At 36.7% G+C, this 25,177-nt stretch overlaps 1 protein-coding gene and 1 long non-coding RNA gene across 7 annotated transcripts in view; one reads left to right on the top strand and one right to left on the bottom strand.

Moving 5' to 3' along the window:
• Window positions 1-25,177, top strand: part of LOC131683143 (glutamate [NMDA] receptor subunit 1) — a 1,648,542-nt gene that overhangs the window by 1,290,247 nt on the left and 333,118 nt on the right. For all 6 annotated transcript variants that reach the window (XM_058964975.1, XM_058964972.1, XM_058964973.1 and 3 more), the window contains one exon: window positions 1,142-1,388. In XM_058964975.1, coding sequence (XP_058820958.1) covers window positions 1,142-1,388 — 247 coding nt within the window. The remainder of the gene's footprint in view (window positions 1-1,141; window positions 1,389-25,177) is intronic.
• LOC131683150 (uncharacterized) lies at window positions 12,619-13,668 on the bottom strand. Its single transcript, XR_009304402.1, has 3 exons — window positions 13,399-13,668; window positions 13,194-13,345; window positions 12,619-12,701 (listed from the first exon to the last, which is right to left on the bottom strand). It is a non-coding gene; the product is annotated as an uncharacterized LOC131683150 (long non-coding RNA).

Raw genomic sequence — 25,177 nt, 5'->3', positions numbered from 1 at the left:
TTAGCGGGTCGGGTGATGGCAGCCCAAACCCGTTCCCTGAGGCATTGGGTTTTTTGTACATTTTTCCTCAGGTATCAGAGTTTCCCTGAAATTTTTTTTACTGCTCTCTAAAAAAAACACACACACAGACATTGTCCTAAATCGTCGAGCTGAGTCGATTGGTATATAAGTCTCGGCCCTCCGGGCCTCGAAAAAGATTTTAAAAGTTTGAGCGAATTCTATACATTTCTTTTATAAGAAATGTAAAAACGCATGAGGTACATCCGAAATATGGTACGCGTGTGCCAATAAAACATAAGAAGCGATATAGGCTTATCACCCTAGGTACATACAAAAATATTTTGACAGGAGACGTGGCTGTAACTTCTGTGGATATCTTTGAATCATTTGTTAAAAACTTTGATAAATCAGTATCACAAATCCAGTAAAATGTAACGTACCTAAATCTAGGGACAGATCACTCTATAAATGTATAACTAATTTGTATCATATTTGAATAAAATGCATTTAATTTCCATTTTTGCATCAACTTTGCACTCCCTCGAATAAAAGTTTGTTTAACAAACGTCCTACGCTGATTCACTTTATTCGACGTTTTGTTGAATGCAGGGCTAATTTTTTGTAGGGTTTTGACGTCTTACACGCAACGCAAAATATATTGCACGCAACCCAAAATACATTATGAATTTCTATTTTGATGGAAAGAAATGCATTTAATTTAGCTGATTTTTAAAAATGCATCACAAGTGATCTGCCCCTAGACCTAAATGCAATTGAAAGTAGAGGAAGAAAAACTACAATTCTCACGGTATCATATAGTTATTTGAATAACCTTAAGATATAAAACCCCTTTCAAATGACCACCTGTTTTAAATTTCATTATCCACAAATCCGAATAAGAAATATCTGATTCTTTTCTTAGTTCAAAAATGGGTTAATATTCTATACCAGTCTTGCCCTGAAAATTTTATCGAACCACTTTTGCGCGAAATAATATTTGGCCCACGTTTGCCTGAGGTTGTGATGAATATACCATTTCTGATCTAACAGAATGTTTAACCCACTTTAGCTATGAGCAAAATTTTAACGCCCACTCTTGCTCTCAACCTCTCATTTAATGTTATTTCTATTCTTTTTCCAGGTATCTTTCCTGCAACCATTCAGCAACACTTTGTGGATATTAGTGATGGTGTCTGTACACGTAGTAGCATTGGTCCTTTATTTACTGGATAGATTTTCCCCGTTCGGGCGCTTTAAACTTACTACCAACGATGGAACTGAAGAGGATGCGCTCAATCTAAGCTCCGCAATTTGGTTCGCTTGGGGAGTTCTTCTCAACAGCGGAATTGGAGAAGGCACTCCCAGAAGTTTTTCTGCAAGAGTTCTAGGTACTTTCCTGTTCTATAAATTTATATCGCATTCAATATGGATTATATTAAATTATGTTATTAACGTCTTCACTGAATTTACTACCTATCATATTTCTACCTATCGTACAGGGATACAAAAATACAGAATAATCTGTATGTATACTGATTTTTCGAGCATTTTTAGACCAAGAATGTGCGTGTACAGAATTTTGAGTGTATATACAAATATTTTTGTATATTTGGCAAATTGTGTGACAAAAACTATTGCTAGAAATAATATTTTCAGTTTCAGTTACTTCCTCTCTGTCTCTCTCAGCTTAGTCCTTTTTATTAAAGTTATTTTCACTTTTGAAAGTGGTCGCCCACTCTGAAAGGTAAAGGTTTGTAACATACTCGCACGCAGGTAAAAACGTCATACTTTTCTGAACACATTAACTACAAAAGTGTCTCCCAAAGCGCTAGAAGTATTGACGAATTCACTGTGTGTACCACGTTCAGAAAGCGAAAGCTTCTTTGAACTCCAACGCCTGCTCGTTTAGGGAGCCATTCGCACGGCTTCTGGCCGATTAATCACAAAAATTTCTAAATAGGATATCGCAAATATATCAAAATATTTATCCGGTATATTTTAACATTTGGTAGACATATATGGTAAACTAAGGGACATTGAACATTGTTTGCAAAAACCTTGAAACTTTTTGGGAAAAATTACATTTAAAAAAAAATTTTCGCTCGAGCAGTCAACGAGTGAGGACGTCTCTCCAAGCGCTCCGCAAGTAATTTATTGATTAGTTTTTTTACCTACGTAAACAAACATCGCGCGCGTGCCTCGTAAGTTACAGTGCTATTGAACTTCAAGTAATAGTAAAATAATGCAGTGCGGTGTAAAAATTTGTAACATAAACGACGACCGCTTCCTCTGGAAGTGTGAATTTTGCAGCAGATCGTACCATGCTGCCTATGTAGGTGTGCAGCGTAATCAGGAAAATGTTATCCGGGCATTTATGGTGCCTGTGTGTGCGGACTGCCAGGACATTATTAGGACAGAGGTCGACACACGCAAAATGATCTATCTACAAGATCAGCTGCTAAAAATCATGAAGTCGCATACGGACACACAACATCGAACCACAGCTGACCTAAAGAGCCACAGTCTTGAATTGTTCGGTAGCATCGAACAATTACTTAACGACGTAAAGCAGTCAATGCAAGTCGTCCATAAAAAGAACGAAAACATATGTAGTAAACTAGGTCAGCATTTTCATTCTTGTGACAATTTGTTACAAAATTCGATCGACACCATCAGCAAATCGACCAAACAATATCGGACAATATGAATCATAAAATTGACGAACGGCTATCACACCTTGAGAACGAACTGCTTTCCACTAAATGTTCTGAGCCGTACCCTCTCGCCAATTCCTGTTGAATTTTAGACTAAGTGGGAATAATCACCACCTGAGGGCAGAGCAGTGGTTTAAACTCAGTGGGAAGAAATTCTCCACCTGAGGGCGATAGTTCAATTCGAATAGGTTTTCTTTTCTAAGAAACTCCAAAGAGTAGGGGGTAAGGAAATATTCCTTCTCCCTCGCTCTACTGGAGCCCAATTAATCCAAAGAATAAAAAGTTCTGAATAAACTTATGTATTATTCCTTTAGATCAATTACAAAAAGTGATTTCATATATTGTTACATTTCCATTCCCACGGCTAACCTATTACCTACAGCGCACATGTTCCGCTAGTGATTGATACGTCTACCATCATATGTTGTGTATGGCAGCGATGTGCTTTTACCTACACTCAAAATAATCCACACGTTAATGTAACGTGAAACATCACATACATTCCAGAAAATGCTTTTTCACCTCACTTTACCTGACAAAGGTAACAATCATCGGACCACGAATAAATATGAAATGAAGCGCAGGTTACTTTCATTGCTATTGTCTCATCTCTCCTACGCGGAAATCACGTACTCATTTGAATTCATTTTGACAGCAAAATTTCGTGTTCATTCTGTGATGTATGAAAGGCAAGATGGCGTCTGCTAGAAACAAATTGTATTTTTTTAATTTTAAAATAGAATATGGAGTCGTTTTAAGTTAGAGAAAAGAATAAAGTGAATATTTCTAGTGATAAGTGTTGAAAGTTTTGTAAGATGGCCACGCCATCTCCAGTTGGAGCAAAACAATTGGCCTTTCTCCATCGGTGGCAAAAACGATCACGGAATCGAGAATGTGTGATGATGAAAAACCTTTGTGATCGATTCCATCGGTAGTATGGCTGCATTGGTAAGTTTAAACTTATAATTATCATTTCATTTTCGAAAAAAATATTTTTAATTTGCAGAAGCAAACGCCTCTTTCAAGTCAACGATTTATTTACCCTTGTCGCGGTCGTTTGCGATACATAATACAGCAGGTACATAATCAAGCCTCTATCGCTCTGGAAAAGTTGAGCCAGTATGACCATTCGATTATATCTGTTAGATGGTCAATTAGGGTAACCAACCTAATTTGGACCCCTACATATTTTGGACCCTGTTAATGTATTTGCCACTTATACTGCCAAGTTTCTCTGCATTTGTTTGGTTTGATGTAACAATTACACTCCTTGGGTTGTCTATTAAGTTTCAATATCATTAGTTCATCTCTAATTGTTTAAAATTAAACAGAATCCAGTTTTCAAGAATAAAACCGAAAACATTTCATGTTTCAACGATAGCTAAGAGGAACCAGTGGATATTATACATTTTCAAATTGGATTTAAATGACAATTATAATATTTTTGCCTTTCTCAATAGAAAGGTATTGCAATTGCTCTGAAAACCGACTTTTTAACGGAGGGCCGAGTGATATATACCATTCGATTCAGTTCGTCGAGTTCGGCAAATGTCTGTGTGTGTATGTATGTATGTGTGTGTATGTGCGTATGTGTGTGTGTATGTGACCAAAAATGTCACTCATTTTTCTCAGAGATGGCTGAACCGATTTTCACAAACTTAGTCTCAAATGAAAGGTGCAACGTTTCCATAGGCTGGTATTGAATTTCTTATGGATCCGACTTCCGGTTCCGGAATTACAGGGTGATGAGTACGAACACGCAGAAAATGTCGATTTTAATAAATTCTGCAATGAATGTATAAAGGTGAAAATTTTTCCAAAATTTGACCACAACTGCCTCGATTTGTAGTATTAGGTCACTAACATCCAATCAAAGTCTATTTGGCCACATTGGCCACCATCATCGGTTCCGGAAGCCCCGGCGGAAGTATCTAAATTCAGAATAACATTCACATCGGTTTCTCGGAGATGGCTAGACCGATTCGACTAAACTTGGCCTCAAATGAAAGGTATTGCGTCCCCGTAAATGGCTATTTAATTTCATCCCGATCCGACCGGTTCCGGAGTTACAGGTTGTGGCGTGTGATCACATAGCAAATTGTGATTCAAACCGATATTCCGATGAAAGCAAAAAAGGTAAAAATTTCGCTAAAATGTCTCTCAAACAACTTAAATTTGCTGTTCTAGGTCACCGACGGCCAACCAAACTTTCGTTGACTGCATTGACCACCATAGACGGTTCCGGAAGTGCCCGGGAAAAGCGGCCATCTTTCAAAATTTACTCAAATTTTTTTCAAAACTCGCATCAGTTTCCCGGAAATTGTTGGGCCGATTTTCACAAACTTAGTCCCAAATGATAGCTATAATATCCCCACAGATGTCTATAAAATTTCGTACGGATCGCTTATATGGGTCCGGAAATATAGACTAAATCGTCCGGTCACATATGAAATTCCCAACGAATGTGATCTGCATTTTCAATAATGACAGCAAAACCAAACGGGAGCCTACTTCGATCGAACCACATTCGTTCGAAAATGTGATCCGTCGTAATGCAGAATAATGCCCTATATCAATTCCTTCAAGTCAACTGCAACTTCAACAACAACACCAGACTCAACAAAAGGGTGTTAACAGATCATGACCGGGTTCATCATCTTTACAACCCAACTACCTAGCAAAGATGGATTTAAAGCCATCGCCGGCGTCGCCTATTGTAAGAAAAGCTGACAGATCCGATACAACCCTCGACGAGTACGGCGAAAACTATCGGTGATCTTGTTAATGTTAGAAACTTTTATCCAATCGATCAACGCCGTGGTAAACATGAGCACAACGGGGCCTCAGAGCTATGACGTCATCAACGTCAAAGTTCAATGACCCGAATACTAGAGGAAGCCGGTCGCAATGGCAGGTATGTTGGATTTGTTTACTAATTTAAAATATTGCTTTGTTACTACTTCTTTTAAAACTAACAGTAAATGCAGTTCAAATAGGTGTTCAATTCGTATGTCAATTCACACTTTACCTTTTTTGCTTCCACAGTGCTAAACCTTCAGCATACAGCCCAATATCCTACTCGAATAGCAGCGAAACAAGTAAACCTGCTGTGCATCTACACGATCAAAGCAATCTAACCGCTTAAGCGTAGGTGGCTATGTACAATCGCAAAAAAACCGTCAACAACTCCTGCAACGATGGCCTCTGATTGCGTTAGTGGGACACAAATTGAAGGGAAAACCACGTCTACTCAACAATATTCATCACATTCGTATGTGTACCAAAAAAAATTAGTAAAAAACCAACCTATCAGTCATCGGAACTAAGTAATGGCTTTGCCACGACATGCCATTTGCTGACATGAATCCATACCTGTAATACTATTACACCTACGAGTACAAGCGACAGCAGCAACAACCGATCCACAGGCAAGAATCACTTTCCCTATGCTAGAAAATTTAATTTGCTTCTCACAAGTATTTTGTTTTTTATTATGCAATCCATAAGACGTTTGTTTGACAATTCAGCGGTGAGTTTTGTCAACATGTTCCCGGTCAAACTATTCGGAATCCTGAATGGAGTCAGCATGGAATTCTGCTCAAATACAACAACCGATTGAATCGAAATCGGTTCTAGCATTTGAGCTGAAATCCATACTGATTCCATTCAGAAGTCCGAACGGGTTCCAGAATGGGTTTAACCTAAGACAAGACGTGACAATCGGCTTCTTATTTTTCCTTCGGCATTCTTCTTTTCGTACATTTTCACCCTGCTGAAATCATCCAAACAGTGTTGCTATTTTTATTAATGAAAATGGAGTCTTGTTAATTTTTTATGCCGGCAATATTTTGTATCTTGAATCCACTATATTGATGAAGGGCACCGTTTTTGCACGTCATGGGTTTATAGTAAGGTTTGATGAAGCAATTTTCTGAAAAATTTTAGATTATAGTGTGGTTTCTGTCTTATTTTTGTTGAAGTTAATCAACCACGTATACGGTAAATGCATGATAAATATTTGTTTCACTTTGCCGCACAATTTCAGTTCAATTTAGTCATTTTTACTTTTTTATCGATAATAATTTTATTTGTCAAAAGTAATGACAATCTTTTCCTATAAACATAGCAACACTGCCAAACATTATTTCGCTATCCCTGCAGTAACATTGCGTACGGTGCAAAAAGTCAGAATCAACCAATCAGGAGCTGGACCATTCTGACGTAAAATTGGAACAACCCCCCCCCCCCCCTATTGTCACGTCTTGTCTTAGGGTTTAACTGGGTTTTTACTCTGCTCCTGCGAATTGATAAACCCGTCCGACGTCTTACGTTGGTCTGATTCATCTGATGTTGGACCGAATGGACGATTTTGTCGGTCGCGCCCACCCGATTGACGTATAGTTGCTATATTCATAGTTAGGCGGACATAAAAACCGGAAATTTGACAGCTCCTGTGTTAGGATGAAAACACTGACAAAAAACAAATTATTGATCAATACATTAATGGTGTAATGGGATTGACGTTTTGAAGCAATCTTGTCAATATTAACAAGATTCTGGTCTCGTGCAGGGTCCAATTTTGAATTCCATAGAAACAATATTTTCAAGATGCTCATACATCAGTAATATATTGATTAATATTCGTTTATTTTTAATATCTTTGCTTGTGTAGGGTCCGCTAGAACCTCTTGCATTACATATTTTTGGCCCTATGGTAGCTTCGAACAGCTTTGTTTCGTTGTTCTAATCTAAGTTTTTTTTCATTTCAGGTATTCAGAATTTCAAAATCTGGTGTTATCGTGTAGGTCGACTGCACCGATTTTGCACTTCATTGCAGAAGATGTTTGCAATGTAAATATTTACTAAGTGTTGTAATAAAGTTTGGTATGATATATGCATGATTTTTTCTCTTAGACCCTTTTAATTTACGTGTATTTCAATAGCTATTATTTTCCAATATTTTACAATTCATAAACTTATTCGAACATACTACAGTTATTTTGAAGCAAACCACAGACGAGGCATCAGAACACACGTCACATCGCGTGCCCTCAATTATCACTATGAGTTTGGTTCGAAAACCCATAGTAATTACTTGAGGACACCATGTGATGTGTATCCTGTTGTCTCGCCTGTGGGCTTAACACATTATTCAACAATTTTTCATATCAAAAAAGAGGGGAAATTCAATACTAGATCACATACTTTTTACATATTGCTTAATGCAATTTACAAGTACACCACGTATGGCGTAGTTACTATTAAAATCTATCTATATATATATATATATATATAAAAGTCAATGTTTGTATGTATATGATTTATAGACTCCCAAACGGCTTAACCGATTGCTGTAAAAATTTGCACATAGTAGGCATTTGTTATGGAGCGTGTTTGTGTGCTATTAGTTGGGGATTATCTGTCCGCCAGATGGCGCTTCGGAACAAATGGTGTTTTCCTCCTATTTCGTTGAAAGTCGCAGCAACGCGCGATGGGTATTAGCTAGTACTTTATAAAAGACACGGGAGCAGTCAGGTAGGTATTACGTGAAACTCCGGTGGAATGAGAGTTCAAATGTTTTTTTTTTCATAAAAATAACAGACACATCAAATAGGTTCTATTAAGATATCTTGTGAAAAATACGTGAAAAGTCAGGTAAGTATTATGTGAAACACAGGTGAGTGTTCATGAGTTCATTCTGTGTTACCTACGATCCACGTTAGTGTTAAATGAAAAGTATGATGGAAAAAACCACGTATGCTTTCACGTAGCAATAACGTGTGGATTATTTTGAGTGTACTTTTCTTATGTCTACGTAAAGTGACTATAGAGTATACACGCTCAAAAAAATATAACCATAAATGACTAATTTTTAACCACTTTGAAGTAAACCCGGGGAAAGTCATAAAATGACTAATCGCGGTTTAGTCATAAAATGACTAAACGAGGTTTACTCACAAAATGGTTAATTTTTAACCATTTCTAAAAATTCAAAAAAAGGATAAATGGTTAAAAATTAACCATTATTAAAAAAAAACGACGACGCAGAAAACGCAAAAAGAAGGAATTCTTTGGATAAAACAAATCTCTTGGCTTCTAAACATTTATTTAACGACTTAAACTAGTTTAGCATGGTATCATCAAATATACATCAGCTCATTTTTTTAAACTTAACATTTCTTAAAGGATTGTGGATATATGCGTATTTCATTCATATGTAAAACTTATAAATTAACTTAATAGTAACATATCAGTCAGCCTTCTAATCCTAATCTTCATCATCTGAGCTTGCAATAGCTCTTTCGTAGTCAGAGATAGAATTACAAAATTCATTCACTCCGCTTCGCTTGCTGGATACCATTACCCTGTAACCCAGTATTGAAATTAAATCGATTAACTTGTACAACTGAGCCGGCGGTTTTACATTGAGTACGTCAAAAGATCTTCATCATCTGAGCTTGCAATAGCTCTTTCGTAGTCAGAGATAGAATTACAAAACTCATTCACTCCGCTTCGCTTGCTGGATACCATTACCCTGTAACCCAGTATTGAAATTAAATCGATTAACTTGTACAACTGAGCCGGCGGTTTTACATTGAGTACGTCAAAAGATTTAATCAATACATCGATGCAGTTAATCATGCTGTCCTTACATCTAATAACTTCTCCTTCAATGTATATATATAAGGAACCTATCTTGAATGTTTCTGCTCTACAAATAATATGCGCTGGAGGATAACGACCGTTAACGATGTAGGATGCAGCGTATCGTCCCAACTGTTCTTGGTATGCTTCATCTATATCCTGAAAATATACGGAAAATAAATTAAGAGTTATGTTTACTTCCTTGCAAGCAATCATAAATATTGTCACGCTTAAATCTAATAATTTTAATTTCGTTTGTTTTTTGCACAATCTCATCTTATGCAAAAGGCGCAACATTTTTTATAGAATTAACTCTAACAAATTTTGGCTCCTCAGTCACGCATGCAAAATGAGAACTACAAGCGACGTGGCGTATTCTGTTAGAAAATAACTAGCGCTATAAAAAGGAATTTTGGAAGGAAACGGTAAATGTTCGAACTGGTCGATATAATGTGCTTCGAGCACAAAGCACTATTAATGCATTTTCCTCCAAAATTTCTAATTCATGGTTTTGTGCCGATTGTTACCTGTCTCAAATGCAACGATATTGTAATTAAGGAGTAAGCGTACACTGATAAAAATCTGAACCTTAATTCTATTTACTTCAATCCATATGAAGAAGAAATGCTAATGCTATCACGTACCCACATACCTTCTATGTGTCAACTGTATAAACTATGTATGCATACACATAAGTTATATGTGTGTATTGTTATAGAATCGAGTTTTATGTGCCTTTTAGTTATGGAATATGCATGGAAGATTAATATTTCATCGCACGCAGTACGACCAGAATAACTAATTATTTATTCCAAGACAATATATATATATATATATATATATATATATATATATATATATATATATATATATATATATATATATATATATATATATATATATATATATATATATATATATATATATATATATATATATATATATATATATATATATATATATATATATATATATATATATATATATATATATATATATATATATATATATATATATATATATATATATATATATATATATATATATATATATATATATATAATACACACATTGGATTTATATGCCAGCAAATAATGTCCATACTGTCCTTGCATGCAAAAGTGACGTAAACGACATCGAGTATATCTTTCAGGAAATCAATTTTTGTCTTGCATGGTACGGGTAAAGGCATGTATTCGTCACTTTGTTTTTCCCGTTTTAAAAGTCAATTTTTATTTTTATTTGAAGTTTGCACTAAAAAATGCGGATTTTCGTAGCGAACTTAAAAATACGAAAAAGTGAAATTTGACCAAAGTGGCGTTTACGTCACTTTTGCATACAAGGGCAGTATGTCACAGCTAATTGCAAAAATCTATGTGTAAAATCAATAGGCGTTACGTTTACATTTTTATCAGTGTATAGAAATGGTACAGGTTGTTTTGCGATTGCATTGGAATTACCGGGATCCACCTAATAAGCGGCGCAGCAAGATCCTCCTCAATCGATACTCCGCTGGAATTTCGTTTGATGCCCTTATTATTAAGCTTGAGCATTACACGAAGACATCCCCTTAGATTATCTGGAATACATGTGAGAACCTTTGTGAAATTGGTGTTTTAATTTTCTTGAAGATTTTACTTACCATCCTCTACCCTCTCGAACGCACTTTTACCGAGCAATAGACCTTTAGCAAAAATGTTTTTGAGGTCTATGTTCTTGCTGTAGTTGTCGTGCATTCCCTCGTAAAATATTTGAATCTGAAAAATTGTTGCATTTTTATTTTTTTTTTGTATAAAACAGTATCAAATGTTTTGGTAATAGTTAAGCCTAGGGGCAGATCACTTGTGATGCATTGTTGCAAATCAGCGAAATTAAATTAATTTATTTCCATCAATATAGAAATTCATGATGTATTTTGCGTTGCGTGCAATGTCTTTTGAGTTGCGTGTAAGACGTCAAAACCCACGTCAAATTCTACATTCCACAAAACGTCGAACAAAGTGGATCAGCGTAGGACGTTTTTTGAACTAACTTTTCTGCGAGGGAGTGCAAAGTTGATGCAAAAATGGAAATTAAATGCATTTTTTCTAATTTGATGCAAATTTTTTATTCATCCCTAGAGTGATCTACCCCTAGAGTTCAGCTCACTTGGAAACTTAGATTGAATGAATACTACTATATTTAGACATTCAACAAAGCACAGTTCAAATATGTATAAATATATTTTTAATTATTCCAGTAATGAGTGTCTATTTGTTTGATGTTTTGGAACTTACCAGTTTGCCACTATACGAACGAAAATGAGGAAAAACAGCCATGATCTCGTTGGCACTTTTCTTTCGATCAATCAGCGTCAAGTGCAGTTTACTACATTCGACCATAGTATCTCGAATAAATGTGAAGTTGGCAGTCGATGCTTCCTTTTTGGCACATTTTTCAGCGGCCCTGACCATTTCAGGATCTTCCACCTGGGGTACCTTACGCCGCTTATACTTTTTAAGCTCAGACGGTACTTTGTTAGCCAAGTTTCGAATGTGTCTCTGGATATAACCGGTATGCTCATGTCCCTTACCGCCATTCTCGTAAAAAAAACCAGTCTACAGAAAGAAGAGAATAATTTTTTTATTTCGATTATAGAGGTTTTAACATTAAGGTCATTCGCCTCTTTGGGTTAGAAAAATTTCTTATGAAAAATTTCTAACCCTATGTGCGGGGTCGGGACTCAAACCCAGGTGCGCTGCGTACAAGGCAATCGATTTACCAACTACGCTACGCCCACGCCAAGAGAACTATACAAATATGAAAAGTTGTTATGTCTTTTTACTTTTTAACGACATTCAATTAGATAGAGATTACTATGTAGGGAAAACAACGGAAATTTAAAGCTATAGTACTCAAGTGAGATCAAGGATGTGAAGTATACAAACCGGAAAACTAATTGTGGAATGGTCAAAAAAACACACTTTAAAATCTTACGAACACACTTTAAAATCTTACAAACTAATCTTTTGTCTTCTGCTGAAAGGAGTCGAGCTTAGGCAGAATTACTACGAACCGCTCTATTCTACCAACATGTCTCACGACAAAGGCAGACTTGTCCCTCTTGATTATGAGAACCGACTTTCCCTACTTAGTTATTTCTAGCTAATTGAATGTCGTTAAAGTAAAAAAAGTGACAACATATTACTAAAAAAATTAATAAAAGTTATTGTTCATAATTCATTATTTGAGATAATATCCACATCCTCTTCGCTTCCACATTCAACCGCAGTTGTTTTCAAATGTGGAAAGGCATGTAAAATCATCAAAGCTAAGTCTTTCTTTTCTTGAACTGACGGGTATCTGGAATGAATTAAAAAATTTACTTGTACATACACAAAACCTGTAAAAATATGAAGTGTACTTCAGCAAAAATGCTAATAAATAGCATAGATTTAAACAATAACTATCTGCGCACAATCATTCAATGATAATTCAGTTTTTCTATTCAGAATATTAATTAAATTGGCTATAAGGGACCATTCATAAATTACGTAACGCTTTTAGGGGGGGGAGGGGGTACGACAAGTTGTGACAAGTTGTGACATAGGGGGGAGGGGGTGTTAACTAGATCGTTACGTAACATGTTTTCGTCGAAGAAAAAAATTTTTTTCTTGGAATTTGTTACGTAACAGGGGAGGGGGGGATGGAAAAATTTGTGACAATTTGTTACATAGGGGGAGGGGGGGGTCAATTTTGGGCAATTTTTGCGTTACGTAATTTATGAATGGTCCCTAATAGCAATAATATTTTTGCGAAAGTTTTTGCCACCAATCTGTTTCTTGTATACCTTACCTTTTTTCCTCGAGAATCGTGTCGTACCATGGACGACATAAGACTCTTACCATCCAACAAAGGTGTTCTCTTTCAGGAACCTGCTGTCGATCGAGCTGACGATAAAGTATCTTCTGTGCGAAAATTTTGTCAGATTGAAGTAGTTCACGAACCTATGAAACATGAAGTTAAAAAAAAATGCGTTTTTAATTAACCTCTGAATTACCGAGAGTTTAGAAGCATTCGAAGGAGCAAACCCTGTGGAAGTGGATGGCCTGTTTGCAAGTTCAATCTGTTTTTTTCTTTCTCTGAATAACACCAAGGATTATCAGATGCGGACCATGTCTTGTGATTCCCATACTGGTTAGGTGCGATTCATTCAGTTCCAGCAAAGAGTGATCGTTAATCTGTTCATCTAAAAATGTTGTTTTAATAAATATTTTCAAATAAATGGATTAGGTTAAGTTGAGTTAATCTATTTTGCAGTGAATATAAAACTGATCTATTATTCACCATTATCACTAGTAGTATCATGCTTCATTCAAATTTGATATTTTCTAATGAATTTGTCACTTTTTCCATCTATCTAGCACAGTATTTCTTTCTCATTCTTTATTTATTCCTTGAACAGTAATTCATTATTTCCAACTCACCGCAAAATTAATTTTCTACCGTTCAAGAGTGATTAGCCATAAAAGCATGCAATTTTTTAAAAGGTATGTGGAAGAGATAGTTAAATGCTCCATTCGTGGTATTATGTGTGTTAATTTCGAAAAAGATAGAGATAAATCTTTACCGATATAACTAACCTACCTTTTAAATTATTAAACTACTTTGTGATGGAACTCGAAGATGTAAGGCTTCGTTAACAGAGAACGATTTGGAAGAATATTCATCGACATATTTTACGTATATATAAAAGAATTCCTCTTCTCTGTCAAAACACCGCCATAAGCTGTAAGTCTTGCGAGTAAGTAATTTTGCACATGAAACACGAATATTTTGTTCTTCCACTTCTACAATGTAACTAAAAGAATTAGAACAAAAACCTGTTTTAATCCACCTAGAGGTGCAATTGTGCCTTTCTCATTTCTCCAAACTATGATTTAATAGCTGGTTCGTACAATATAACATTATGGAAATGTCTTTCATTCTTATTACACTTGGTAAGTATATATAAAAGAGCACCTTTTTGCATTCATCGCGGTATCGGTTTGAATCGGAGTTTTCTATGTGATCGCACTCCACAACTCGTAACTCCGGAGCTGGAAGTCGGATGGAGATGGAATTATCAGTTTCCGGGGACGCAACACCTTTCATTTGAGACTAAGTTGATCAAATCGGTCTAGCCAAGAAACTAACCGTTATTCTGAATTTGGATGCTTTCGGATCCGTCGATGGTGGCCAGTGTGGCCAAAGAGACTTTGAATGACTGTTGGTGACCTAGATCTACAAATTCAACAGTTGTGTTTACATTTTGGAAAATAATTCACCTTTTTACATTCATCGCAGAATTCGTTAGAATCGGGATTTGCTGCGTGATCGTGCGTATCACCCTGTAATTCAGGAACCAGAACTCGGATCCACACAAAATTCAACAGCAGCTGAAGGACCTTTCATTTAAAATTAAGTTTGTCAAAATCGGTTCAGAAAATTCCGAGAAACCGATGTAGACAAATCAACAAATTTTATTTGGTAACCATACTCTTCAACTCGTAATCCGAAACAAGATGTCGGTTGAAAATGAAATTTAATAGCAACCTATGGGAATATTATACCTTTCATTTGAATCTTAGTTTGTAAAAATCGGTTCAGCCATCTCCGAGAAACCGATGTGGACATTTTGTTAACAAATCCGCACATGCACACACATACATACATACATGCATACATACATACATACATACATACGTACATACATACATACATACATACTTACATACACACAGATATTTTGCGATCTCGGCGAACTGAGTCGAATGTTATATGAGACTCGGCCCTCCGGGCCTCGGTTAGAGAGTCGGTTTTTGGAGCAATTGCATAACCTTTCTATATGAGAAAGGCAAAAGAATAATATTTAATTAGCTTAATCAGCATGATTTCAATGTTATCTTCATGTGATTATAATTTGAAATGTTGGTGGAATAGGTTTGAAAGTGGAGGAAATGGGGGGTTAGTAGAGTGGGAGTGGAGGATGCGTCAGAAGTCATTCCTCTTATTTCGGTATACGGGGTGGATGAAGGAAATGCGGGCGTGAGGGTGGTCTAAGGGGAGAGAAGTGATGAAGGAGGGAGGTGTAAGGGCAAGGCGGGGGGGGGGGGGGAGGGGCGGCGACGCAATACTCAACTGCATATTTTGCCTTCCATTTGAGACTTGGTTTGAGAAAATCGGTTCAGTGATCACCGAAGAACCGATGTGACATTAATTGTGGAATATGCCCGGAATTCCGGACTTCCGGAATCGTCGATAGTGGACAATATATTCAAAGAATGTTTGATTGGCAATCAGTGATCTAGATCTGCGATTAGAAGTAATTTGGTGACCATTTCAATAGTTTTTAGCCTCTGAGGTATTACGATTGTACCGATTTATATGGGAAATTCCAGTGTATCCTTACTAACACCCCTGTAACTCCGGAAGCAAGAGTCAGAACCGAATGAAATTCAGCAGCAGTCAATGGCATTACTGTATCTTTCATTTGAAATCAAGTTTGTGAAAATCGGTAGAGAATTCGTTGTGGAATGGGTGTGATATTAGCTTAGGAACTTGGCGGGTTCCCCGGGGGCGTCATGAACCGTCATAGGTGGCCAATGTGGTCAAAGCTACTTTGATAGATCATTAGTGATCTAGACCCGCAAACTAGAGTAATGTTACATCAATTTTAATATGTTTTACAGCATTTGGACATCATGGTGGTACCAGTTTATATGGGAATTTGCTGTGTGACCGCACTCTTCAACCCGTAACTCCGGAACCGGAAGTCGGATCAACTAAAAATTCAATAGCAGCTTATGGGAGCGTTATACCTTTCATATGAAACTAAGTTTGCGAAAATCGGTTCAGCCATCTCTGAGAAAATTGTGTGAGTTTAAATGACACACACACACACATACACACACACATACATACACACACACAGACATTTGCCGATCTCGACGAACTGAATCGAATGGTGTATGACACTCGGCCCTCCGGGCCTCGGTTAAAAAGTCGATTTTTACAGTGATTGCATAGCCTTTCTTTATATGAGAAAGGCAAAACGTAAACAGTTTAACTTTTGAAGTATGCAAATTTTATCATCGTTTGATAGAATAATTGCTTTTAACAGCCCGAATTCATTTTGTTCACAAATATTATATTTGACAACTAGACCTGGTTTAAAACTGGTGCCATTTGTTTTCATATGTCTGATTGTTGATACCGTTTTTGGAAGACAAATATAAGCAGGGCGTAATCCAAGGAATCTTTCTCTATTTCAACCATCGAAAAAATATCAGTTTTTCTCAAATCGTAATTGTGATGATGTATACCATAAATTTGCCGCAAATTCAAACGTTTTGTCAAACTGTATGTCAAATTTTTAAAGTTGTTGCATGTCTTTGACTGATTCTTAGACTCTTTAAATTTGGCTTCAAACTGCATGCAACTAAAATTGGCAATTGGACCACATTCATCAATAACTCGTTTATAATGCGCAAGATGATGCACTTTATTGATCGGGTCTGATGAAGGAAAACAAGTTTTAAATAAGACGAAAAAATTGCATCGTCTAGAGCGCTTAGCATAGATTGCTTCAGTTGATACGAGAAACAATAGTACGTTATTTTTAAATTATTTGTACATATTGCTCGGCATTGTTAAGCACATCCCAAAACAAAAATGGAAATGAACGCAAAAGTGTCCAAGTTTGAGCCGCTGATTGTCCTATTGCATTTGATCTAGCTTTGAGTTTGTCTATTGTAAAATTTGATGATGGTTTGTCGCTAGATTCTGCATCTCCATAATGGAATTGCTTTATTCTATTGTTAACGTCGGAAATGGAAATTAACTTTTTGACATTTACAACATTATGTAAAATCAATTTTATCACCATACTAACAACACCTTCCAACAAATCATGCATGGGGTCGAAAGTGAAATTATTTGCAATGTGAAAAAATGGAATATCATGCAAGCTTGACCTTTGCTTTATTCCAACTTCATTTGGTTTTTTGGTTTTGTTGCATATTGCAACAAGATCTGATGCAATGCTCTCGGGAGTTCTAATTGTGGCAACTTCACCATATGATCCGGATAGAAAAAAGTTCCTTTCGATGTAGCACATCCTGCAAAATAATGATGATTGTGGAGGCATAAGTTCAAATACATCATGAATAGGCATAATGTCACCAAGCACATTGACTACCAAAGCTCGTAATGTGTATGCGGCCTCAGATCCTATTTGAATAACAACTCCATTCTCGGCAGATAACATTTTCAGATCTTCAACAAGAGGTTCCAATACTTTTTTGTATCCATACTTTTTAATTACTTTTGAGTGAACCATTAATGCAATGTAAACGCGATCCAATGATGAATTAATAATCGGATCAAAGTTTTGGATTTTAAAAGTTATATTTGTCAATTTATTATTACCTTTACGCGAGCCTAAAGGGTTTAAATATTCGCCTTCATCAATGTGCATAGATAGTCTGATAGTATTGGGATATTTCGTTAAAAACTCATGACTTCCAAAACGTTTTCCATCTTTAAACCCACACAGAGTTCCATCAAGTCTAGAATGCTCATCCTCAATCATCTGTCGAGCTGTTGTATTTTGCATAATAAACGCTAATGTCTCTCGGATCGATATGTACACCCAAAACGCGAACCGCATGAATTACATGCGAATAAGCATGATTCTAATGAGAATTTTGCATTATAACTGGTATAATGCATATAAAGCGACATTGGTCCGGGACAAAAATGCATTAAGGCGATTACACCACAGAAACTTACACAAACCCACAGTTGAGAATGTATTAGTGAATTTAACGATATCGGAGCATTAGTATTAAAATGACTCCGCACTAATACACATGTAAAGGACATCTCCACTCGGATACATGTGTGCTCTGAAAATATTAATACACGCTCAAGGACCAGTTTCCATTTCGCCTTTCTACTGATTACATGCTGCATATTGGAGAGAACAGTTTATAGCGTCATCAAATTGGTGTGGTGTGGGTGATGATTTTGTTTTGATAATATGTTGAGCTTTCGGCGTTCTCTAAACCCTAAATTTACCAGCGATATGCGAGTTCTAGCCACTAGATAGGTTCATAAATAATGATTAATGATTATTTAAGCGCACTATACGCAGGAGAAAGTTACCTATATGGGAACATTGGGTTAACAAGTTAATTCAACATTTGTCGGATAGAAGCCGTCCGCCAATCATTTCTGGCATTCCTCATATCAACAGTGCTTTCAGGTAATATCATATCAGTATTTTGCAGTAAAAGTATCTAAATTTAAAGTATCATAAACTATAAGGGCAGTGATGACATGGTTTTGCACTTTTGAGTAGCAGTGGCACTGGCAGTTAATTTCAGTTTATATTATTTCCCTAACATGCGAATCTAGCGCACATCATCGCCCTGGGCAACGATCATCGCAAATCAATCTGAGCACAAATCATTTTCTTCCACTCTTCTCTGAAGCACAGAATGAGAGAGCGATGATTTTACTGCAAAAACCATTCGCTATGGGAAAATAACAACGCGTATATCACACACTCTCGTGAACGTAAACTGTTCCCGCGTTTAGTGTGGTTGGAATTTAGTTGTTCGCAGACAAAAAAGCGTAACTGTGTATGAAGACAGAAGTTCTTACAAACACCACAGAGATATTCATGTATAGAATACACCACCTTTTTGGCAGACTCAGCAAGCAAAACCAACTAATACTTTTACATGCGGGCAGATAATATGGTAGCGTGTATTCTCAATCAATTTATTTCATCATGAATCAAGTTGTGTTGGTATAATGCAGTAGCTATGCTTGGTCTACAATGCGAAGAAAGCATGATTCTAATTCGGAATATGCACGAAAGGATGTAATGCCTTTTTTGCATTGGGAAATTGTTTTGGGTGTAGTGTGCCCGGTCTTTAGATATACTAATATTTTTTTTAACAAGCGGTGCCTTTCGGCATGATCGTCCAAAACGCCGTACCGTTGTTCCTAGCCTTACTATTGTTGTTTTTTTTGTTTTTCCCAAAACAATTTCTCGTGGTTCGGTTATGGCGCATTTAAACTTTCCCGATAGAAATGCCCGGTTTCGCTCAAAGGATCGAACATCAACAAAAAGATTGGGAAGTTCACAACCATTAATGAAATTGATAACAGCTTCATCGTTGCAATTCAAGCCTTTCAAAAGAACAAAATTGTTGATTAACCCAATGATGAATCGATTATATTTATCCATCATGTTCTTGGTGCACGTCATAAAAGACTGTATTTTGGTTTCTGTGAGTGCCACGTCACATCGCATTTCTGTAATAAAATCTGATACCGATTCGTACATTTCCTCTAATGAAACAGGCTTTAAGAAAAAAACCAGAGTTAGTAATTTTCCCTATACCCATGGCTCTGGAACCTCCTTGGATTGCAACATCATTTGTATCATCGTGTCTCCAAACATTAGTTCCCATATCAACTTAATGACTTATTGGATGAAATTGTATTAAATGTTTTCGTAAATCTTTGAAATAGGTATTCGTTTTACCACAAACTGAGCATCGAAATGGTAGATCATTAGGAACTGTAGTTTTCAGTTTATGAATTGTTATGAAATGCTGTTTCAATTCGTCTACGTGACCTGGGATGAGAAGATTGCATTCCGGAATATGGCATCGAAAACCTTTCGTTTGATGGATTTTGTTTTTAAGTTGTAGATCAATATGGTTTTATGAACATTAATATTACCTTCCAATACGCGAAGGGTCTCCTGATCCAGTTTCTCCATTAATTCTTCCATCTGTAGTATGTAGCCTTCAGTAGTATTACTACTGCTCTGTACACTGGCCAGAGGAAGTTCCGAAAAACTCTGGAAACTGAAACATACAATGCAAAAAAATACAATTTAACAACACCCGCACAATAACCCCTAGCAATAACAGAAAGTGTCGCAAATAGTTTTAATAGTGAATATGGAGCTGAATGTGGTAGATATTCGCACCCTGTCATTCAAGCATATTAGACACAATGCACTGATTATGTTCAGAGCCACTATCACTACCACAGCAGAATTTTTTGTTTTGTGAAACAACATGCAGCATTTTCGTATACAGTGTGTCCCACATTTATACGTTTACTTTATTTTTTCAGGAGAGGTTTGTCTCTATTTAAACAAACTGCAGTAAATTTTTAGAGCTGAAGATAATCGCTGAGGGTATTTATGGGGTAAGTTGGCGGAATGCCTGAAAATAAGCAATCAAATGGAAATTCGATTACATCAGTGGTCCTTATGAAATGTGCCGATTGTCTTTTCAATAAAATGTTAAGGAAAATACTTCGAAATGCCGTTCGTGTACTAAGAATGCGGCCGGCATATCCTACTTGACCATCTCAGGTAGATCACCTCAAGGTATTGCATATTCTCAACGAACAATAGTCATGTTCCCAGGGCAGATTGCCACGTGCCAATATTGTGATCAGCCGCTATACCACGGAAAACCTTGCGCAGAGGCTGTTAAGGAAATTCCTTCGGCTGCAACCAAAGCCAGTATACAGTCATCGTATACTAAACTACAACCGGTTGGTAAACCAATTACTGCGGACCAGGCAGTAACAAACACCAACTCAACAACTATCGGGCCCAGTACCACTAAACCAACCGCCATTACCAGCATCGAAGTAACAACGATTACACCAAATGTCTCCAAACCAACAACCAACATCACCAATAGAATCAAACACCGATGAAGAAAGATTTACAACAGCGACCCGGAAGTACAAGAATCAAACAAGAACATCCGACCGTGAGTATCATGAATGACGACATGGACGTGAACGAAAACGCGAAAGAAGACGGACCGAATGACCCCAAGGTGCGGCAGACAACGCGCTTAATGTCTAACCACCAAGGAAGTGACCTCAACACGCAGCAGCAAGCTGCGTCAACAAATCCCTATGGACAGTTGAAAGTTAATGTTAATTTCTACATATTGTAAAAATCGAAAAAGACCCACGGCTCAGTTATGCTAACGCATTGAGCCGTGTCAAATAAACAAAAAAAAATAAAAAAATGCAATTAATTTCTATTTTTACATCAACTTTGCATTCCCTCGCAAAAAAAAGTTTATTTAACAAACGTTCTACGCTAATTCACTTTGTTCGACGTTTTATTGAATAGCCCTACAGTTTTTTGTAGTGTTTTGACGTCTTACACGCAACGCAAAATACATAATGAATTTCTATTTTGATGGAAATAAATGCATTTAATTTCGCTGATTTTTAAAAATGCACCACAAGTGATCCGCCAGGTACACCCCTGTAGACAGACATATAATTACAAGTTGAATTTCAATGGTATATTGCTACTTTTTGTTCTTAAGGGAGGGGTAAGGGTTTCAGCGCGCAAAAAAACTTTCCTGCGAAATTTTTTTTAGAACTTTGGGTGAAGCGAATTGATCAAATTTTTTGTACATTATAATGTATCATTTCAATAACATTCTGTAATTCATAAACTACTCAACCGATTTATTTCAAACTTTGCATACATTATAAAATACCTAACCTCTACGTTGAGCTTTCGAGATAATTTTTCAATGGAGGGGGTTTTTTATTAAAAAATAATGGCGCAATTTTTCGTGAAAAATGGCAATTTTTATTTCAAATTGGTAAAAAAAACCCTTAACTGCGAACTTATCTCAACATAGGGGTTAGGTATTTTATACATAAAATGTGTATGCAAAACAAATCGGTTGAGTAGTTTTTGAATGGCAGTTAACACCGCAAATTGTCTTTTTTCCAGAAACGTTCTACAAAAAGCTTCGTCACCGAGTCGCTTGTCGATATTTTGGCATAGAAAAATTACAGAAGGTGATACTCTATAATGCACAAAGTTTTGATCAAGTTTTGATGATTCACACAAATTTCTAAAAAAAATTCGCAAAAGTTTTTTTCCGCGCTAAAAACCCTCTCCTCTTTAACGAGAACCTAATTTTCTGAACATTTCTTTAAAACAAAATAAATTCCAGAAGACAAATGTACAGTGAGGTTTAAGCTTTAATACAGTGCATTTAGCTTTAAGAAAAAAAAAATTAAGGCTTGTGTACATGACACGACCAGGGTGCCATTACAAGTGTAACGTTTTTAAGAGCATGCAATATAATTCGCGAATGAATATTAATCTATCAAAATTATCGACTCATCTTAGGACTGGAGAGTATATAGTCCCCCGTAAAAATAGGCTACGTCACGTTCTGATTTACTACCGCTTCTATGTTACCCTCGCCTAAACATAATTTATTATTGATCCTATGACAATAGTAAAATTAAAAACCTGTTTTAATCCACCTAGAGGTGCAATTGTGCCTTTCTCATTTCTCCAAACTATGATTTAATAGCTGGTTCGTACAATATAACTTTATGGAAATGTCTTTCATTCTTATTACACTTGGTAAGTATATATAAGAGCACCTTTTTGCATTCATCGCGGTATCGGTTTGAATCGGAGTTTTCTATGTGATCGACCTCCACAACCCGTAACTCCGGTGCTGGAAGTCGGATGGAGATGGAATTTAATATCAGTTTCTGGGGACGCAACACCTTTCATTTGAGACTAAGTTGAGCAAATCTAGCCATTTTCGAGAAACCAATATAACCGTTATTCTGACTTTGGATGCTTCCGGATCCGTCGATGGTGGCCAGTGTGGCCAAAGAGACTTTGAATGACTGTTGGGGACCTAGATCTACAAATTCAACAGTTGTGTTTACATTTTGGAAAAAAAATCACCTTTTTACATTCATCGCAGAATTCGTTAGAATCGGGATTTGCTGCGTGATCGTACGTATCACCCTGTAATTCAGGAACCAGAACTCGGATCCACACAAAATTCAACAGCAGCTGATGGACCTTTCATTTAAAATTAAGTTTGTCAAAATCGGTTCAGAAAATTCCGAGAAACCGATTTGGAAAAATCAACAAATTTTGTTTTGTAACCATACTCTTCAACTCGTAATTCGGAACAAGATGTCGGTTGAAAATGAAATTCAATAGCAACCTATGGGAATATTATACCTTTCATTTGAATCTTAGTTTGTAAAAATCGGTTCAGCCATCTCCGAGTAACCGATGTGGACATTTTGTTAACAAATCCGCACATACACACATACATACACACATACACATACACACATACATACATACACACATACATACACACAGATATTTTGCGATCTCGGCGAACTGAGTCGAATGTTATATTAGACTCGGCCCTCCGGGCCTCGGTTAGAAAGTCGGTTTTTGGAGCAATTGCATAACCTTTCTATATAAGAAAGGCAAAAGAATAATATTTAATTAGCTTAATAAGCATGAGTTCAATGTTATCTTCATGTGATTATAATTTGCAAAGGTTGGTGGAATGCGTTTGAACGTGTAGGGAATGGGGTGAGTAGTAGAGTGGGTGTGGAGGATGCGTCAGAAATCCTTCATCTTATTTCGGTATACGGGGTGGATGAAGGAAATCTGGGAGTGAGGGTGATCCAAGAAGAGGGGAGTGATGAAGGAGGGAGGTGTAAGGGCAAGGTGGGGAGGGGGGGAAGGGGCGGCTACGCAATCAACTGCATATTTTGCCTTCCATTTGAGACTTGGTTTGAGAAAATCGGTTCAGTCATCACCGATGTGACTTTAATTGTGGAATATGCCCGGAATTCTGGACTTCCGGAATCGTCGATAGTGGACAATATATTCAAAGAATGTTTGATTGGCAATCAGTGATCTAGATCTACGATTAGAAGTAATTTGGTGACCATTTCAATAGTTTTTAGCCTCTGAGGTATTACGATTGTACCGATTTATATGGTAAATTCCAGTGTATCCTTACTAACACCCCTGTAACTCCGGAAGCAAGAGTCAGAACCGAATGAAATTCAGCAGCAGTCAATGGCATTACTGTATCTTTCATTTAAAATTAAGTTCGTAAAAATCGGTAGAGAATTCGTTGTGGAATGGGTGTGATATTAGCTTAGGAACTTGGCAGGTTCCCCGAGGGCGTCATGAACCGTCATAGGTGGCCAATGTGGTCAAAGCTGCTTTGATTGATCATTAGTGATCCAGACCCGCAAACTAGAGTAATGTTACATCAATTTTAATATGTTTTACATCATTTGAACATTATGGTGGTACCAGTTTATATGGGAATTTGCTGTGTGACCGCACTTTTTAACCCGTAACTCCGAAACCGGAAGTCGGATCAACTAAAAATTCAATAGCAGCTTATGGGAGCGTTATACCTTTCAGATGAAACTAAGTTTGTGAAAATCGGTTCAGCCATCTCTGAGAAAATTGTGTGAGTTTAAATGACACACACACATACACACACACATACACACACACACATACATACACACACACACAGACATTTGCCGATCTCGACGAACTGAATCGAATGGTGTATGATACTCGGCCCTCCGGGCCTCGGTTAAAAAGTCGATTTTTACAGTGATTGCATAGCCTTTCTTTATATGAGAAAGGCAAAAACCTAGTACAACACCATACTCGCTGCTATGATTTCAAACAAATCGATTTTTTCAATTAATCAATTACCTGCTGGCATTAAGGGGTTACATACATTTTTGTGCGAAAAACGTCAAGAAAAAAATTACGTAAGGACATAAAGCAATGATTTACATCATCAAACTTACAGTATTTTAGTAGCACATATTTCAGTGAAATAAACAAGCATTAGTTCATAAAAATATTTTGATAATTGTCGGAGTTATGGTTTTTTCCCCGAAAC

Source organism: Topomyia yanbarensis, chromosome 2, assembly GCF_030247195.1.
Source record: "Topomyia yanbarensis strain Yona2022 chromosome 2, ASM3024719v1, whole genome shotgun sequence".
In the NCBI taxonomy this organism is placed as follows: domain Eukaryota; kingdom Metazoa; phylum Arthropoda; class Insecta; order Diptera; family Culicidae; genus Topomyia; species Topomyia yanbarensis.
This window is presented reverse-complemented; position numbering and strand designations above follow the sequence as displayed.